General features: G+C 32.9%; 1 protein-coding gene and 1 long non-coding RNA gene across 2 annotated transcripts; both read left to right on the plus strand.

The window, feature by feature from the left end:
• Positions 1-2,862: 2,862 nt before the first annotated feature.
• Positions 2,863-4,948, plus strand: LOC129946855 (uncharacterized). Its single transcript, XR_008781653.1, has 3 exons — positions 2,863-3,003; positions 3,068-3,768; positions 3,835-4,948. It is a non-coding gene; the product is annotated as an uncharacterized LOC129946855 (long non-coding RNA).
• Positions 4,949-5,844: 896 nt separating this feature from the next.
• LOC129944858 (uncharacterized) lies at positions 5,845-15,371 on the plus strand. Its single transcript, XM_056054520.1, has 10 exons — positions 5,845-6,751; positions 6,822-6,948; positions 7,008-7,151; positions 7,214-8,206; positions 8,272-8,414; positions 10,853-11,095; positions 11,156-11,282; positions 13,889-14,032; positions 14,091-15,086; positions 15,151-15,371. Exons 1-10 carry the CDS (start codon positions 6,518-6,520, stop codon positions 15,285-15,287), a joined length of 3,288 nt encoding a protein of 1,095 aa, XP_055910495.1. The 5' UTR covers positions 5,845-6,517; the 3' UTR covers positions 15,288-15,371.
• Positions 15,372-20,809: the final 5,438 nt, after the last annotated feature.

The raw sequence follows: 20,809 nt of genomic DNA on the forward strand, positions 1-20,809 counted from the left end.
TGAATTTTTCGTGCAAAAGAATAAAAGAATCATTGTTTCGTTAGCTGTATGGCAAGTGGCACCGTCCGGTTGAAACTACATATTGCCCACATCCGTATCTTCTAATTTGGGCCATACAAAGTTCGTTATATATATCTCACGATAGTAAACACCATTCACACTAACTTCCACATAGACAGGCCTTATTTTGGAAAAAATATGGCTCGATAAATTCGGCTATTACTGATTATCATTCGCTCAAATGCAGAAATTGTGCTTGTTGACGAAACCACTGAGGTAAAAATGTGTCTTATCCCTAATGATGATTTTCTTTGAAAATTGAACATCAACTGTTGCCATTTAAACCTTTAAAATTCAACCACCCTATATACTGCCTCAGTTTTTTTAAGGAACTATTCACATGAATTTTCCTACCGGCCCTTTCTTCTAAAGGTATACAGCTGCCTACACCATTTTTTTATTTGTGAATACTTGTGAAGGTCAATTTTGTATGTATCATGCACATTTTTCAATTTAAACCTTTTAAAAGTTCACTAATAATCCGAAGCCTTGAAAAGGTTCAAGCACATTTGCTTGACAAAAAAAACTAGTTTCATTTATATCTGATGCTTCTGCATACACAGCAGCTTCACACAAGATCCATTAAACGCATCTTACCTCTACCTTAATCGCTTTTAGTCTCATAAACGTATAAAAGTAATATTTCAATTAATAAATCAAAAAAATGTTTTTGTTGTTTTCTTTGATGTTTATGTAAATTCAAGTTCCATTAACGGTGATATGCGCCCCAGAGCGGCTCTGTGGATAATTCATCTTTGCTAACCTTCAATGCATCCCATTTATTATGCCAAATAGTATTTCACATTACAATACAACAAAAAAAACAATCTATACTTCATACATAATAATGACGTCATTTGTATTTAAGATTTTTGCAATTGAGTCGATTAGGTATGCTATATTATAGCGCCTCATTTGCTCTAACCATTATCGTCATGCTAGAGATGTATTATAGGACGATGATTCAGCAATTTGTGTATAAAATTATTAAAAAACGAATCACGTTCAGCAACAGTGGTTTACATTCACACAAAAATATTTTTCCCAAAAATCCTACAAAGAAACGAAAAAAAACTATCTTAGTGAAATTTATGAATACAAATAACACAGAAATAGATTAGAAAACAATGGAGTTGTAAAACAAAACCAATTTAAGTTTAGAGACTTGGTAATGATTTACTTGAATGCCTGGGATAAAAGATTATGTTCAAAGTTCAATGTACCCTCCTACATAGTTAATTCTTATTACGATTTAAAGAACAAAGTTAAATTCGTTACGAAATCAAAAACGTTGAAAAGTCTCTGAAGCGAATTTGAAACTTAAATTCATACACGTAAATTATCTTTAATGTTAAGAAACATTCAAAAATAATCTACTTTAGTATTTTTGATACATTTTATAAAAGCCAATCAATAAAAAACAGTTAATGAATGTTTCACTGAGGCTTGCGAAATATCTATCGAAACCGAATTAAACAGTCTGCATTTCCATTTGTTTAAATTTGGTAAATCATGTTTATGACAATAAGTTACTAAACCAATAAAATTTGAATATATATTGACAATACATTTTTAAGAAGAAACATAACTTCACATGTATCATCCTTATAAACAAATTTCAACCCAATTTTTCATCTGCTTATCTTTAAGATCTCAGTAGCGGCAATGACTTGCTATTAAGATAACATCAAGTGGGATAAAATATTTGTCTGCAAATAAATATAATTCGTTCTGCTTAATTTTTTGTTGGCTTCATTTTTATTTGAGAGAGAATTTATGAGAAGTTTTTAATCTTTAAGGTGGTATTCAAAATCACTTCTGAAAGCTTAAAAATCGTTCTTTGCTGGTTTTGTCTACGGGATTTTCAAAAACTAAGGCATGCCCTCTATAACTTCACGAAATCCAGCGTAAAGGTTTTGAATCCATTGTAGACTATTGCTTAAATCAAAACTATCCAAAAGTATTAAATCACAATATAGAAATGTCCAATTGTGGTCAACTCTTCGAAAAATAACACGTTCGCGACATTTTTCTTGGAAAATTCGACTTTATCGTTGTTTGTGGGACACCCATGGCATTTTTGGGGTGAATTCCAAAAACTTCATTGGTTCTTAAAATCAAACCTGTAATAAATAAAATTATTTTCGAGCAATACATAAGCATTTAATAACTTACATTTTTTTCATATTAATTGATACCACCACAATGTTTCCGCAACTATTACGAAAGCCAAATCTCGTTAATATAATAAGTGTTGGGTACATTTAATGCATTGATAACCTATTTTAATATCGATAACTCAAAAAGTCTTCATAGAAACAAGAAATAATTTAGTCATTTATTATATGCAATTCGTTCTTGTTGATTCTCATTCATTGCCATGACCATTTAAATTGCCGGAACAAAAATATTTATTACTTTCTTAAGCACTTATCTAGATTAATTTCAATTAGGTAACGTATGTTTATCCACGTGTGATCTTCATGAGGAAAAAAGACATCTTGAAGCATCAGTTCGAGTATTGTTAAAAAATGCATTTCTATAATAATATACAAAGAACAATATATTTTCTTTTCATTATTTCATTTAAATTTATGAGATGTGGGATGTTACGAACAAATAAAAATGTTTTGAATTTTAAAGCGCTGACAATAGTTTTGTTTATGAAACTTTGTTATAGAAAGGCGTCACAACAATTAATATTCTCTCAATGCGAGTTTTTGAAGTGCATGAAGGCTGTATAGGTGTAATAATAATTATAAAAAAATAGTTCATATTGTAAACTTACAGTACAACGCAATACATCTATTTACATATCGATGGAATAACTGCAAAAATATGTACATAAAGTTATCATTCACATCAAAACCTAGTTTTTAACTGGAAAACTAGATCAATTAAACATCGAAAATAGTTGTATTACTAGTAAACAACACTCAACAAGTTTGTATCATGAATCAAATTAAAATATCAAATAATTTGTGATTCTTTTTTATTTCTGTTATAGCGAATGGGAAGTCAAAAATAGTATCAAAACACTTTTGAGGGATTCACAAATTGATGGTGTAAATTAAAGAAAGCAACGCAAATCCATTAAATGTCTGACAAGAGACGACTGCCTCCGGCTGATGCCGCCAGTGATCGCCACCGTGCTCCCGTCAATTGAAATAAATTAAAAAAAATTAACTGAACATGATGTGCGGTAGTAAAAAGTGCAACGTCAGTTCTCCACTTAACGGTGATGATAGGTGAAATTAAATTGTTAGTTATCATTATCATATTTGCACTTTGTCTCTTAAGTGAATATACGAGTAAAAAAATATATATATGTGCATAGTGTGATAGTAAAAATACATTAACGAGTCAATAAATCTCTCATCATTTTAAAGGGAATGACTCCATTGAATTAGTCTTTTTCGTGGGTGTAAAAAACAAAGTGTCACTCAAAACTGAATGCCTTAAATAATGAGAAATTAGGTAAATAGCATTGAAGTAGCACAATTTCTCATTTAAATACATAGTGAATCATTTTTTGATAATGACTAAGATATAATGATCTGCAAATTTCTTCTGAAATATACCCACAGTCAAAAACGTGTTTGGAAAAAAAATTGTTTTTATTTCAACAGTTCTGTATTTTTGGGGACAGTGATTGTCAACAGGAATGTGTTTTGAATTATCAATGTTGTTTTCTGTCTTTCCTTAAAGGTAAAGTAAATGCTATTCAATAAATCTAACTTAAAAATTTCGAACAACTGACCTACTTCATTCTAGGAAATATTCCCTCCTGATGGAAATAATTCTACGAAAAAAAAGTACCATGAATGTTTTGAAGTTGTCATATTAAATTATTTAATTGATTCACTAACGTTAATGATTTTTTTTATCACACCATAAAAATGGTAAATATAAAATGTCCATCATATTGTCAACAAACAGAACCTTTACGAGCTTCTTGATTGAGATAAGAAAGCATAAAAAGTAAATTGACGTTATAGTACGTACATGCGAAAGAATTTATTTCGTTGATTCTGTGTTTAAACCTTAACCTATATTTCTAAGTGCTGATGAGATGTTCTTTAAATTTACAAATATAGGTTGAAATATGGAATTTGTCGATTAACAGATTAAAAGGGTGGGCTAAATGTCGGAGAATTATCGGAGAAAAATGGTCCAACTCTCCATAGTTCGCAGAAAATTGACACTCAACATGGATAACAAAGTGGCTGGTCATCCGCCTTCAGTTACTAATTCAATCAAACGATTTGTTTAATAATAAGAGCTCTTTTTTCAGGATTCTCCTCTGACTAATGCATACATTTTAAGAAAGATATATAAGGAGTTGATGTTCCACATACTATTATGACAGGGACCTTGAGCGTTGTCCATTGGCAGGGCAGTCTAACGAAATTCGTACACAAACTTTCATACAACAAACACGATGTGTGCTTAATTTTTTTTCCAAAACTTCTTTTCAAAAAATATATGTTCAATATTTTCCAACAAAGCTTAAGCGTAAGGCGACTCATTTTGTTGCTCGTAAGTTTTGCCCTTTGTTAGTGTCAGGAAGGTTAGCGTCAAACTAATGTGAATGGGAACCACAACTGAACTTCAAGTTTTTATACCATTTCATTTGACATTTCTCAATTTAAGAAAAAATTGAATTTGAAACACGCATTAAAGTTATTCAAGCTTATTATGAAAATAGGCGTTCAAATAAAAAGGTATATCGTGCACTTCCTGATTTTTTCGGTCAATTTATTCGTCCAAATGGCCCACCGTCCAAAAAATCGTCTAAGAATTTGATCAAACCGGTCTGTAGGAGATGTCAAAACACCAATGCATGCTCGTTCTGCTTGTACTGAAATATTGCTGCTATTTCCGATAGAGTGGCTGTAGAGTCATCCACCTCAACACGCCGCCGGCCGCGCCGTCGTACCCAATGTTTGAACCTCTCACGCTTAAAAGGTGCAATTGACTGAAGAACTTAAGGCTGGATTATCTGCTTTCGAAAAAATCATCTTCAGAGATGAGGCACATTTCAGCTCGGTGGATTCGTCAGTAAGCGAAATTGTCGCATTGGGGTGAATGACGATCCATGAGTGATTAGGAAGTAGAGAATTTGCGGTGACAATGCTACGGTGCCACTAGCAACACAGTTCTCGAAACAATGGCTTATTTGCGCGATGAATTCAATAGCTGTTATCTCAAGCAGTAGCGATGTCAATTGGCCGCCAGGATTATGTAATAATACACAATTGGGCTTCTTTCTTTGGAGTTTTTTTTAAAAGAAAAGGTGTACGTCAATGAGCCGTTATAATTCATGAGCTAAAGGATTAGATAATTCGGCACTTTTACGACATAGAACCTCAATTATGCCACAGCGTCATAGAAAATTTTCACCATCGAATTGAGGTGCCACCGAAGTCGCGGTTTCCATACATAACTGACCCATACTAATAATAATATAATAAAAATAATTTCCTAAATAATTTTTGTTTTATTCAAAATCAACATCAGTCCTTAAAATTTAACCACCCTTTATAAAAATTAAGTTGTCCAAGTGAACTTTATAAATAACCTATATGACGATATCTGTCTACAACTTGTCACAACTTTTGAAAAAACAACAGAAAGAAGGAAGAAAGAATAATTTGCATTTTAAAGCTGAAACTAGTTTCAACAATCTTTATAGTTCAACTTTTTTGTATTAAAATTAAAGATGTAACTTGTTTTCATTTCTACTTCAAAGCTTAAAGGGTTTTAAATTTTATTATATTGCAGTCGCTCTTAAAGCAGTTTGCTGGAGTTGTTCCGCCTAAAACAATTAAAAACACCCCATAACTTATAGAATTTATTTAATTTACTGACCTTTTCAAACCAAAAACAGTGTGCAAAGAAAACTATATTAAAATATAACTCGGGAAAAATGTCTTGAACTGGACCTTACAATAATTTCGTCTAATAACTTAATAAAAATCATAATATTTCAAATGTATGGAATAAGTCACCTGTTCTAACGTAGCAGTGAAAATGAAAGCGAAACATTTACACAACTTGCAGGAAGGTGCCACAAAATGCGGAACATACATATATACTTCACATTACATTCTGCAAGAGTAGTCAGGAGTGGGCTCCTTGGTTGTTTCTTGCTTTACAGCACGAGATCAGTACCTACTTGAACGTTCAACGACTCCGCTAGTCTGAAGGCACAAGACAAAAACTAGTTCATAAACATTTAATTTTGTTTACTCAAAAGTCTAGAAATCAATTCCAAGTTGTATTTTAACCAACCTACTCTTACCTTGGAACAAAGTTCTCAACGAAAATGTTTTCTTTAAAGCGGTCTTCTTAAAAACAAAAAAAAATACATAAAACTACATGAAACTACATAAAATCCTCCTCTCAAATCGTTTGAATAAATTAAGACGAACTTAGAAGAATCGTTAAAGTTACGATGTTTGGCGTTGGTTTGAATAATTTAAAAATAATTAACAATAAACACTTAGTTCAAAATATGACTTACCACAGTGATGATGGTGTCTCCTCGAAGCCAAGTTTTAATAATCGAGAGAAGCCTTCCCCAGGGACGAAGGTCAAAGGCACAAATAAAAATAAATTAAGTGAAAATTTTGTTGCACCTGATGGAGGCTGGGGTTGGTTGGTAGCCATAGGCTCAGGAGTCAGCGTTGTGAGTATAACCCAAAAACATAAACGACAATATTTATGCATTAATTAGCTTTCTTATCTCTCTTTTACAGCTTGTAACATATCCTGTCCTTAAACAATTTGGAATTCTGTTCAGAACAAAATTCTCACAACTAGGAATATCAAGTTCAGAATTGACAACAATAATAAATGCTCAACAAGCAGTCGCAATGTGCTCAGGTCAGATCTAAGCAACTTGTATATGTTGTTATTTACTTGTTTTGATTTTTAACTATCAGGACTCATCAATGGGCCGCTGTTTCGAAGGTTTACAATTCGTCAAACAGCAGTGATTGGAAACTTCTTTGTTTTTTCTGGCCTCTTTTTAGCTGCTTTTGCCAATTCGTTTATTACCCATTTAATATCAATATCACTTTTGTATGGTAAGATCTTGTTGATGATTAATAATTTTTTTGTTAGATACTATTTTTTTGAATACTTACAGGAATTGGAAGAGGTATGATGTTCTCCACAATAAATGTAGCTCTCTATAGTTACTTTAAGACGAAACGTCAAGAAGCGACAGCTTATAAATTTTTAGTTGCTGGCATTGGACCAATAGTCTTGCCCTACGTTATTACATTTTGTGTGTCTTACTATGGTGTCACTGGGGCTGTTATATTGCTAAGTGGTCTGTCTCTACATAACTTAGTATGCGCAGCTATTTACCAGCCTGTCAAATGGCATGCTCGGAAAGTTCCTCGAGATGTACCTTTACAAGTCCTTGTAAAATCCAACGAAAATAACGATAATTCGGAATCTGATGAAAGACCAAATGTGTTTGACACTTGTAGGTTAGAGCTAAACGATCAACAAAGCAATACTAATGGAAATCTACAAAATTTGACAGTAACGTCAAATCCAAATAGGAAAAAGTCCTTACCCGAAGAAGAAGAATTGTTGAAGAAACTTCATAACAATCTGGACTGTCCAGAAGAAAAGTCGTCAATTTTTAAGAAGCTCGTGGATATTTTTGATTTAAGCCTACTCAAGGATTTTGGATATGTCAATATTGTTATGGGTCTTACCCTAATGAACATGATCAACATGAACTTCCATTACTTGACACCATTCATTCTGACTGAATTCGGTTTGAACTCACTTCAAATTGCCACAGCAATGACAGTAGAAGCATTGTCAGCTTTTGCTGGAAAAATCTTATTAGTCCTAATTGTGGGAAAAGTCAAATGTGACAGCAAAATTTGGCTTATCGGTGGATGTTTGGCACTGAATTTGGGCAAAATGATATTGGCTATGAATAGAAATTATATTGTAGTTTTGGTTTGTTTTGGCTGGATAGGATTCAGTTATTCGGTATTCCTTATTTTTTGGATTCTTATAATGCCAAGTTATGTTCCATTAAAGAGGCTACCAGCAGCTATTGGCTTACAGCGACTGATAATGGGAATAAGTAATTTTGTAATTGGACCGTTTATTGGTGAGTTTAAGTTTGAGAAATCAAAATTATAAGTCTTAACACCTGTTTTCCCTCTTATTTTTAAGGTCTTGTTCGAGATGCCATTGGGTACTCTGGTGTAATTCATATAATGAACGCAATTATAGTTTTCGTTGTGATCGCATGGTTAAGTGAAGATGTTATAAAAAGAAGGCGTCACTTAAAAAAACAGAATCAAACCGACGGACGAAATTAGATTTTTCGTTATTGGATGTTATAGTGGCGATGCCCCAAATCTTTGAAAAGTTTGTTTAACGTAAAAAAGGCTGAGTATTCGATATTGATTTCTTTAAATAAATTACTCATCTTTTTAACATGAAGGTTCTTATTTTGTATTTGTTTTTTTCGATTTTTTTGTAAATAAAAGATCTGGCAAAACTCAACTTTTTCCCTATAATCTATCTGTAGACTATGGACGAAATGCCTGGATAAGTGTTTGTGACTAAAGTTTGCTTAAAATTTCCCGCCTAGGATAAACTTAACATTGATTTATTGAAACTCCTGAAATTTTTAGGAGAAAATTTGACATTGGGGCTGCAAATTTTTTCACTGATTGACGAAATTTGAAAACACCAATTGCTTTTTTGTTGTTGATTTAAATAATGACAAAGAATAATTTAAACGTCACCAAATACCTCATCATAGTTTATTTTGACACTAAAAACTGTTTTTCTATCAACAAAATAAATGATTTTTGTGTAGCCCAACTTATATCGATTAACATTTTAATTGCTAGCATCAGGAGAATTAATTCCAAGAGACTCATCGCCCTACCATTGAAGAATCATCTTTTTATCATGTCTGCCACAGCTCTGGTAGCAAAAAAAATATTCTGCATATGAGACTTCATATAAGTTTGAAGTAGCTCTGGTTTATGCAAGAGGGTGAAATATAAAACACAGACAATCCCACAACTGTCCTTTACTTGTAATTTCTAAATAAAACCTTCATTTATTTAATTTTTTTAAAAGTTGGATCATTTTTACTTAATAAAACATGGTATTGATAACTCTAAACAGAAAGCGTACCTTTTTAATGAGCATCTCGCGGATGTTCTTAAAACATTTCCAGCAAATCCGGCTACAGATCCCTGTTCAAAAAAATTGCAAATGTATATCTAAATACGCATTATTTGGAAAACGCACTTAAAAGAAAAATAAGAATGCTTGTTTATACTCTTAGATGTTGGTCAAGCTGTTGTAAGGGCTTCCGCATTGAACACAAGTTGCATAGTGACTTTCCCAGGCAGTACTACGAAATACTGAAATCTTTCTTTTAAAAACCGACTCTTTAAATTACCCTACGACCAAAATTATTCCAAACTAAAGAAAATAGAAGATGGTGTACTGCAAGGGAGTGTCACATGACCAACCTTGTAACTGACATTTTAGTGGATACCAACGCTATCATGAAAACCTATGCTTCTGTTAATGAATGCTGAATCCAAAAATTCCAACACAGACTGCAAAGTCATACTAACTTCGAAATGGTGATTGTGTTGAATTTACGAGGCAATGTTGAAGAGGTTAAGAAGAACCGAGCCTAATTGGCTGACGATCTAAAAGCTATGGAAAAGTATTGCAATTGTTAACTGAATAAAATAAAATAATAAAAACCATTTTTTGTAGATCATAGATTGGTCCTGATTACCCAGCGGTTTTAGTGCGGTCCACACTTTAACACAGAGATGTGGTAAATTGGGGGACCCACGTTTTTCGACTTCTCTACCATCGTAATGTCATGTTTGATTAAAATATCGAGCTCAAAAATTTTGTCAGTATTCTTATATTATTATATATATAAGTTTTTCTTAAGTCAACATTTTAAACAATGTTTCTCAAAAATACCTTTAGATGTTTGTATTTTAAGACTCTCCTCTCTGAGTCTAAAAAACAACCGTAGTGCTCAACTATACAACGTCGAAGACAGTGAGAATAACTGCTACACAATATAAAACATCTCTGAGTGCCTCCATTATGTTGTCTATACGAATAAACCTATTATTATCTTATTTAATTGTTCTTAACATTGACAAATAAATTAAAGAACTCACCTCCAATGGCAAGATCAAAGAAGAAATGCAAAACCATGTTGTTGGAGAGTTTGAGTTACTTGCATCTAAAGTTGAAGATAAAGTATTTATCTCATTAAATTTATAGTGCAAGGCCTTTTGTTTTACTGTTTTATTACAGGTATTCGTATCGTTAAATCATCACTAGAGCACAAAAGATAATCGTGCTAGTATTAACACAACAAAAAAGACAACCTATTTTTAGTCAAAAGTAAACCGTGCTTGTCTTATTCAAATATTACCTATATTAAATTGAATTCCTATAAATTCGTACTCTATACACTTATTTAATTTGGGTAGCTCTTAAAAGCAACTTGCTCAAGTTGTTTTAAAATCAAGTATGTTAACCGTGCCAACAGACTACACCTACCCAAGTATCTAACTATTCACCTTACTTTCACTCAGAGTCACAGTTTTCAACGAAGATGTTTGCTAAAAAACACTCTTCCTGGTGGAAAAATACATACGTTCAACTTATCCGTGAAAATTAATAAACAGTGTGAAGTGAAATTGTTTGAATAAGAGTCTAATTATAAAACAAGTGTTAAAGTCGTTAAAATCAGTTTTTGTTTAAAGAATACAATTTGAGAAACATGAAGAATAAAAATTCAGTTCAAAATATCAAACGGCGAAATATTGATGCTGATGTTGACACCTCAAAGCCCGGTTTTATTTATCAAAAGACTCCATCGTCGCCGCCGCCGGTCAATGACGCAAATAAAAGTGAATTAAATGACAATTTTGTTGCACCTGATGGAGGTTGGGGTTGGATAGTTGCCATTGCATCAGGTATTAGCATAGTGAGTATAATTGAAGAAGAAAATATAGGAAATATTTAATTCCAATCTTCTCTCTCAAAGCTTGTTACCTATCCTATTTTACAACAATTTGAAATATTGTTCAGAAAAAAATTCTCTCACATAGGAATAACTAGTTCAGAATTAACAACAATAATAAATGTACAACAAGCGGCATCAATGTGTTCAGGTAAGATCAACCTTTTTTGTTGTTTACTTTTATTTAGTTTAAAAAGGTCTAAAGCAAGTAAGGAAGCTATAATGACGTTGACTGTGAGCTTTAAATAACTTGATCTTGGAACTTGTTAAAAAAAAAAAAAAACTTTAAACGACTCTGAGAATATAACGAGATGAAAAAGAAGAGTGTTTCCGTTTTTGTGAATGAAAAAATTAAAAAACTGATCAAGCAAGCCTTAAAGATAACTCCTAGTAATAGCTTTTGTATCAATAAACAAGGTTTCCCACTATGAGTAAATGGATTTTAGGGAAGCGGGAGCACCGCTTAAAAATGTTCTACAGATTTACAATAACATAAAGTGAATAGATCTTAAATTTATTTATTTACTATTTTAAAGAGCTAAAGTGACAATTTTTTATATTAGATTCTTTTAGAACCAATTTGTTTAATGTGTTTTCGATGAATCCCTACATATGATTAGCATTTCAAGATTTCAGAAGTTTTCTAAATATGCCCTATTTAAGAGCTAACATACCATTGTTTAGGGCTTTGGAAGTTTTTTATGCAGAAATCTATAAAACTGTGTGGAAACGTAGGGTTTTTCTCAAAAATTATATTATTCTTTACTTGCCATTTCTATAAATGAAATAAAAGCTTAAGAAATGTTGTTGCAAAAAACTAGAATATGTGAAAGTTTGCCAGAAAATGTTGATCCTTTTTCCAAAAAAAAATAAAAAATAAAAATAAAGAACGAATCTCTGTATTTGACAGTACGACCGAAGATGGGCGCGAGGGTATATTGATGAGCATTCCTAGAAGCGCGAGTATTACGGTTGAACTGTTTAAGGGGAGGAATGCAGCTGGCTATTTCTCTAGACCATAAACCATTAAAATAACGGTAAAACAGGGTGAGACAAGAAACATTTCGCCGATGTTCAAGTGACGTAAATGATCTTATGATGGTAACATCACCAATCAATCTAAATGCTCTACGTTCAATACTATCCAAGAGGCTTAAGTAAGTTGCAGGAGCACCAGATATGGGAGTTGTACTCAAGTTTTGGACGTATATAAGTCTTGTATAACAGCCAGATCAGAGGGGGAGAAAAACTTCTTGCATCGCCTTAGAAAACCCAAACATCTTGCGGCATTTTTGGCCACATCGCGTATGTGATCGTTCCACAAAAGGTGGTTGGTGATACACATACTAAGAATATCGAGATGTTCAGTTTCCTCGATGCAACTGCCATTTATGGATAATGTCAGGGGGGGTACATTTCGCTTTAACGATACAAGACAGCATTGCGTTTTCGAAGCATTAAATTTCACGCGGTTTCTTATTCCCCATTGTACAATGCTGTTTAGGTCGGAATTTAATGAGCTTATTATATTTTGTCGTTGCAGTTTCACATCCGAAGAAGAGGGGTGTGAATCTGAAAACGAATATGAAAAGCTAAGAGTACTATCGTCAGCGAAACAATGTATTGGATTAGAAGTTGCAGACAGGAGATCATCAATAAAAATGAGAAAGAGTGTTGGAGATAGAACAGAGCTCTGGGGCACACCAGCATTTATTTTGTGGTTTTCAGACTTGAATCCATCCAATACAACTTGTATTGAACGATTCGAAAGGTAATTACTAATCCAATGAAGGAGGGATTCATGCAAACCGAAAGCACGCATTTTCGATAAGAGAGCCTGATGCCAAACCAAATGCTTTTGAAATATCTAGTGCAAAAATCTTACTTTCTCCAAAAGTATGTAAAGATTTGTTCCACTGTTCGGTGAGATGAACCATGAGATCACCAGTGGACCTATTGCTACGAAAGCCATACTGTCGGTCATTAAGAAGCTTCCGTTCTTCAAGATATTTCTTGAGCTGATAATTAATCAGCGTTTCCATGACCTTGGAAAGAAGGGACGTAAGTGCAATCGGTCGATAATTAGACGGTGAGGAAGATTCGCCTTTTTTGGGAATAGGCTGGACAAATGCGGTTTTCCATTCGCTTGGAACGAGACCTGAGGAGTAGGACAGATGAAGTCTTTTATTGCTATCATTTTAAGCCAATCTGGAACTCTGCTTTGAGACAAATTTAGAAAAATACTGTTTTTCGTAAACCTTTTGCAAACATTTTGATCAAAAAGGTATCAACACAACTTAAAAATGTTTGGTTCTTAAATTTAACGAAATGTGATTATTTAAGTTCAAAATTTAGTAAATTACAAATTTAGGTAAATATAGTGTGGCGCTCACAAATTACAATTTACAGAATCTTTTCTCACTTCAATTCTCGAGGAATTCAACTGTCACTTTTGCGGTTTTTAGGGCATTTATGTTCTTGAAATTCATGTTTAAATCTTAATTCTAGAGTTACCAAAGCAATATTCAAAACTCACAAAGTTGATTTCTTCAATTTATCAATATCATACAAAACTCAACTCTTTTATCTTCAGTAACTCAAGATTCTCTTAACCATTTCTAACAAAATTAGGTTCAATCGATAGAATGAACAAACAAATAATTTACCAAAAAAGATCAAACCGTTTGAGCTAAAACAATATAAACAAAGCTTTAATCATTTCAAATGTTGTGCATTTTTGCTGTATTTAATTTTCAGGGCTCATCAACGGTCCATTATTCCGCCGGTTTTCACATCGTCAAGCTGCAGTGATTGGAAATATCTTTGTATTTTCTGGCCTCTTCTTGGCAGCGTTTGCGAATTCATTTATCACATATTTAATATCTATATCCCTTCTGTATGGTAAGTTTTATTAGACATTTCAATTTTCTACATAAAAATAATGTTTTCGAATTTTTAGGAACTGGAAGAGGTATTATGTTCTCTACAATGACAGTAGCTGTCAATACTTACTTCAAGACGAAACGGCAAGAAGCTACTGCTTATCAATATTCAGTTGCTGGCATTGGACCTATAGTCTTGCCGTTTATTATAACGTTTTGTGTTTCCTATTATGGTGTTACTGGAAGTGTTTTATTGCTGAGTGCTTTCTCACTTCATAATTTTGTGTGTTCAGCTACCTACCAACCTGTCAAATGGCATATTCGAAAAGTTTCTAAAGCCGTACCACTTCAGAATCTAGATCCTAACGATGATGATAATTCAGATTGTGATAAGACTACAAATTTATTTGCAACTTGTAAGCTTGAGCTTAATGATCAAACCTACATAACTAATGAAAATCAGCAAAATCTGACAGTTACAAGTAAGCCAATTGACGACATAAAGCCTTTACCAGAAGAAGAAGAATTGCTGAAGAAACGTCAAGATAATACCAAACCTGATAGTCCAAAAGAAAAACTATCAATTTTTCACAAGATCGTGGATATATTCGACTTAGCACTATTGAAAGACTTCGGTTATGTCAATATTGTTATGGGTCTTACCTTGATGAATATCATCCATATGAACTTTCATTACTTGACACCTTTCATTTTGACTGAATTTGGTTTGAACTCACAACAAATTGCTGCAGCTATGACCATTGAAGCTGGAGTTGGTTTTGTCGGGAAATTCCTCCTGGCCTTAATTGTGCCTAGACTTAAATGTGACAGCAAAATATGGCTTATTGCTGGATGTTTATCAATGAATTTGGGAAGAATTGCATTGGTCTTTAATAGAAATTATTTGGTAGTGCTTCTTTGTTTTGGTTGGATAGGATTTAGTTCGGCAATATTGTTGATTTTTTGGAATCTTGTACTGCCTAGTTATGTTCCGTTGAATAGGCTTCCAGCAGCGATTGGCTTACAACGTTTGTTAATGGGAATAAGTAACTTGATCATTGGACCATTTATTGGTGAGTATTTTTTTTTTAAGTTTAATATTCAAAACTTATTTTTTGTTTGTTAAACTTTTCAAAGGTCTTATGAGGGATGCCACCAACTATTCGTGTGTAATTCACATTATGAATGGAATAATTATCATTGTGACCATTTCATGGCTAAGTGAAGATGTAATAAGAAGAAGACGTAGCTTGAAGACACAAAGCAATGCTTAGAGCAGCAATTAGATATATTTGTATTATTGGTTGTTATTTTTTAAGTTAAAAATAAAAAACATTATACTTTTTTATTTGTATCAGGATTTTTTCAAGTTTTCGAGAAAATCAAATGTGAAAAAATGTTCAATAAGACAAGAGGTGACATAATCATGTTTTAATTTGTGTATTATTTTCAATTTTTGCGATAGTTTTAATCAATCCCGGTGCCTACACGTGTCAGTTTCTCAGACTCTCTGTCATCATATTTTTGTCACGTCCGACAAAGCTCTACTTACATCTTAACCTATAAATAAACATATATGGCGAAAATTTCGCTTAACAATACTAACTGTGGCAAATTCCATTATTCTTGCTCTAAGCAACGTTAATTTTACATAATCTAGATCACGTTCTTAACCTTTTTTCTCAATAAAAAAAAAAAAAATTTTACAGTTTTGTTTGTTTATTATATTTTTTGTTATACCTTCTGATTGGAAATAAAACAAAAAAATCAATAAATTTAGATCACAGCGAGAGCTCATAAAATACAAATAATCTAATATCTTTCTAACACTGATGATTAGCATTTTAGTTTAGTGTTGGAATTTGCATTTTACACAAAAGTAGTTTTATATAAAATATTGATACACCGACACGACATCACTGTCTGCCGAAAATCTTGATTTTTTGTCAAACGCACTATTGAATAATTTGTCTATATTTTCCACAATAAAAAGTATTAAGCTTTTAGACCACCTTTGAGAATGATCTTATAAGTTTGTTTATTATACGAAGCGGGCGCAGCGGTGGCGCGACAACAGTTTAGGTAAAAGGTCTTAGATAGTGAGCGAGCGGTGTTTATTGATTCTAATCGTCTCAAGTTTTTTGAATTTGAGATAATTTATATGACTAAAATTCGAATTGCTTAATTAAAAGAAAGTTTCGTTGTGCTATTACAGATTTAGTGTAGGAGTTTAAATGGGAATAAAAAAGGTAATTCTGTAAACGGACAGGGAGTGTAAGTTTTTTTGTTTTTGTTTTTTTAATTTGAAATGTTAAATGTTAATCGAAAACAAAATTTAAACTGTAATTAAGTTTTTTTCTTCTTTTTACAGTCGATAGAAATATCCGGAATTGATTTCGTTTCAAGAGTCTATATCTTATAGATACTTTAAATATAGGTATTTTATAGATACTTCCATTAGTTCAAACACGGAAATTTAATAAAATTAAAAACTCCAGATATTTGTAATCTCTACTATAAGATATTATTAAGTATGTAGATAAATATCTATAGCTAAGGTAGATAGATATAGATACTCATGTTAATGACATATAAAGAACAATTTCTTCACAATGTTTAACTTAATGAAGCTAAATAAGCACTTTGAATTGTTAACATTTTAGTTTTTTTGTATTGTTAATTTTTTTTCTCAGAAAATTAATTTTAGTTACAAATAATGAAGCTAAAAAAAGCAAAGTCATAATTTTTAATTCGAAACAAACAAACATTTGTAATATACATAGCATAAGAAATAGTTTGCTATATATATGCAAATAAATGGATACAAATAATTAGAAAAATGAATCATAATTGATAGAAAGGTTTTTGTTTCATGCATCCCATCAGACAGTGTCAGTTTTGTGAGCTATAATCACAAATAATTTTAATTCACTTTGTTTAGACATTTTATCGAAGGGAAATCGATCAATAATCTATTCCATTGTTGCAATACGTACAGTAAAAAAATATTTTTCTAATAGCAATATTCTTTTTTGAATTCACTGTACATTATGTACCTCGAAAAAAGAGGGTTGAGGATAGAATCCCGAATCAAGAAAATCGTACTACCAAAAACCTAAAATCCTGAAATTCCAAATGCAAAATCAAAAACAATAATCCTTATTTTCGGATGGAAGTATGCACATTATTTTGTATTAAAATAGTAAATTAAGTTACTCTGTTAGTAAAAATGGTTTTAATAGAAGTTAAAAGGAAAAGCTTCTAGTTTTATGCAAAATTAGCTAAAAGTGTCAGCAACATATTTAAATTGAATGTTCTTGTTGTATGGTTAGGTTAGGTTAGGTTATAGTGGCTGTGCAAGATGGAAACGGACACACTTAGGCCAGTTAAATGGCCCATTGTGATACCACATGAATCTTGAGGCTTATACTCCTAAGCTCAATGGAACCAGTTTGAGTCTTTTACGAAACGTGAGAGGCTGATTATACCGATATAATTTAAATCGTTTAGATCGTTAAAGAAGACTTCTCCTAGGTAATTTTTGCATTTTCGAGCCCGAGCATGGCATGTGCATAGAAGATGAAGAACTGATTCCTCCTCTTTCTCGTCCATTAAGCTTCTGCAAAAGTAATTTGAGAATACGCCTAGACTCGTGGCGTGCTTTCCTATTAGACAGTGTCCAGTTATGACACCTATTATCGAGCTTATATGCGATCTGCTTAGAGAGAGCAAATACCTTGAATGTTTTAAATCCAATATTGGCCAGATGTTTTTTGTGACTTGACAGCTGGTGATGTTGTTCCACCTGGTGCCTGCCCTCCTCACAGCGTCTTGCATTAACAGCAGTTTACAAGTAGCGATTGGTATGCCAGTACTTGCCAAACGTGGTAGGATGGGCTGTAGTATACCGTTCCTGGCGAGTTCATCTGCCTTACAGTTACCTGGAATGTCTCTATGGCCCGTTACTCAGAAAAGTTGAATATCGAGAGTTATGGACTGTTATAGAGTTTGTAGATCAGAGTCCAGAGATTTGATAGCAGCCTGGCTGTCAGAGAAAATACGGATATCAGATGTTGATATCACGTTTTCTTTGAGCCAAGACAAGACTTCTTTTATCGTCAAAAGTTCCACCTGGAACACGCTACAATGATTGGGAAGGCGGAATGAGAGACTTAATTTCAGTCGTTCAGAGTATACCAACTCCACCAACCCCTTCTTTTGTTTTTGACCCATCTGTATAGAAATGGATTGACTCATCTTCCATAAATGTCCTATCCTCCCAAAAATATCTGGGAGGTATAGAAATCTGGAAGTTTCTGTCGAATCGCAGTTGGAGGATGGTGTAGTCTGCGTGCTTTGGAATTGATTTTAAATAATTTTGAATCATGGAGTGGCCAATGTTGTTGTTAGTCCACTGCGACGAAGCTTTGAGGCGAATGGCAGAGTTTGCTGCTATTTGTTTGATAAATATTTCAATAGGTGTTAGGTAGAGTAAGGCGTCCAGCGCCGCAGATGGGGTCGTGTGAAGCGATTCGCTTATACATATGTAAGCTGAACGTTGGATTTTATTTAACTTATATCTGTTTATACCTTTCTCAAAAGCAATCCACTATACTGCTACACCGTACATTAAAATCGTTCTGATTACCGATGTGTATAGCCAATGCGTGATTCTGGGTTGTAAGCCCCATTTATTACTAATACCTTTTTTGCAAGAAAAGAGAGCGTCAGTAGCTTTTTTTACTCTTTCCTGTACGTTGCGTTTCCAATTTAGTTTTTTTTATCTAAGACAAGACCCAGGTATTTAGCCTCGTCAGAGAATTTTAATATAGGGGGGGTTGACAAATGGAATTTTGTATCTCCTCGAAAATAAGACTAAATCGGTTTTGTGTGGGTTAACACCCAGTCCCCACCGATCAGCCCAAAGAATTAGTCTGTCTAAGACATTTTGTAGGAGTTCTATTAGGGTGTTAAGATGCTTTCCTGAAACTGCTATAACAACGTCCTCTGCATAGGCTATTACTCTGAAACCCTTCTCATCCAAACTAGTTAGGATTTTATTTCAGAGTAGAGGGGATAGAACACCACCTTGCGGTGTCCCTCTACTAACGAATCGTCTGCCAGAAGAGTTGCCCAGTTTTGAGTTAATTATTCTTCTAGTAAGCATTAAATTAATGAACTTCCGAAGCGAACTCTCTACATTTATATATTTTAGTGCAGATGTGATTGCAGATGTGTCCACGTTATTAAAGGCACTCTTTATGATGGAGGGAATATTCGACGGTGCGTACTAAAGTGTGTAACGCTGTTTCCACCGATTTACCTTTACACTAGGCATGTTGAGACGAAGACAGAAGTCTTATATCCAGTAAATGGATATCAATCAATCTTTCCAAGGTCTTAAGAAGGAATGATGATAGACTTATAGGTCGTAGATCTTTAGGATTGATTTGCGAGCATTTTTTTAGCTACTTTGGGTATAAAAACAACTTTAATTTCTCTCCATGTCGAGGGAACATCGACCAGTTAAAGACAGCTGGTAAAAATTGCCTCAAGGATTGGTGCAATTATGTCAGAAGTCTTTTGTAGCTCGGCTGGTATTATTCCATCTGGTCCTGCAGATTTAAATGGTTTGAAGCTTATTTTCTAAATATCAAGTCAATCGTTCCAAGACAGTCAGACGGACGGAATCAGGGGACCCACTTTTCTCGACTTCTCTGCAAATTTAATGTCATGTTGGACTAAAATCTCCAGTTGGATTTTTTTAAGGACTACAACAATTTCCATTTAGTTCATATATGTTGCAAGTAAAAAGAGGCTGCGTGGATCTACATTGATATCTCTACAAGTTTGACAACATTTTGTCTATGATAAGTAAAAAGAGGCTGAGTTTATGTACATTGATAACTTTAAATTTTTGTCCATCTGTTGATATCTCTACAAGTTTGACAACATTTTGTCTATGATAAGATAAAAGTTTAAAATCAGAACCGTTCTTTGTTCTTTATTATGTTTAGAAAGTTGTCAATTAAATTGTTTCTGAAAAGTTAACAACAATATTTAAGTTAAGGTTTGATTTTAATATTTTTTTTCGTCTTCGAGATATTCGAGTCTAAAATTTGCTGAAATTTGAAATTGGTTTCAAACTGATTTTATCTTATGAAAAATATCGTTTTTAACTTTGGTTACTTCTTTAGACAAATCCAGCTGAAAATATTTTTACATTGGATTTCCAACTTTTTTCATCTTACACCAAATATTGTTTTTAAGTTTTGCTATATTTTCTAAAAAAAAAGAAGCATTTTAAGATACAAAAACGATCGTTTTAAGACAAATTAAAAAGTTTTCAAAGACTTAAAGACATTTTCCTTTCAAATACATCATTACTTGAAAAGATTTTACCAAGCTTTAACTTGACAATTTTCTATTCTTCTACGAATTTTTGGGGCTATTATTTTTTGTTCAATAAAAGAAATAATTTTCTTTTATCTATTCAGCAGAATAGTAGCAAAGGTTCAAGAGTTTCGATTAAGTCGTAAATTTTGTTTTTTGTTTTACTGATGCAAGTGCATGAATGCATATTTTTTATTTGTATTGCTCGAACCTTCCAACTTCTCAGATAAGTATTTTGAGCACCTGAAGGCATATAAACTGTCAACATTTACACTAATTTTCTTAAACATTTGATTTCTATTTGCTTGTTCTTGAATTTACAGAAATCCGTAAACGATAAGCACATTATTATCAATTGAACGCTATTAACACATTTTCAACAATTACCGTTAACGTTTCTTAT

Source organism: Eupeodes corollae, chromosome 2 (assembly GCF_945859685.1).
Source record: "Eupeodes corollae chromosome 2, idEupCoro1.1, whole genome shotgun sequence".
In the NCBI taxonomy this organism is placed as follows: Eukaryota; Metazoa; Arthropoda; class Insecta; order Diptera; family Syrphidae; genus Eupeodes; species Eupeodes corollae.

Bases quoted from the DNA above. Each gene is read 5' to 3' on its own strand.
- LOC129944858 (XM_056054520.1), top strand. From the start codon at position 6,518: ATGTTTGGCGTTGGTTTGAATAATTTAAAAATAATTAACAATAAACAC. The intron at 8,207-8,271 runs GTGAGTTTAAGT...CTTATTTTTAAG, and splicing joins TGTAATTGGACCGTTTATTG to GTCTTGTTCGAGATGCCATT. The intron at 11,283-13,888 runs GTAAGATCAACC...TTTAATTTTCAG, and splicing joins AGCGGCATCAATGTGTTCAG to GGCTCATCAACGGTCCATTA.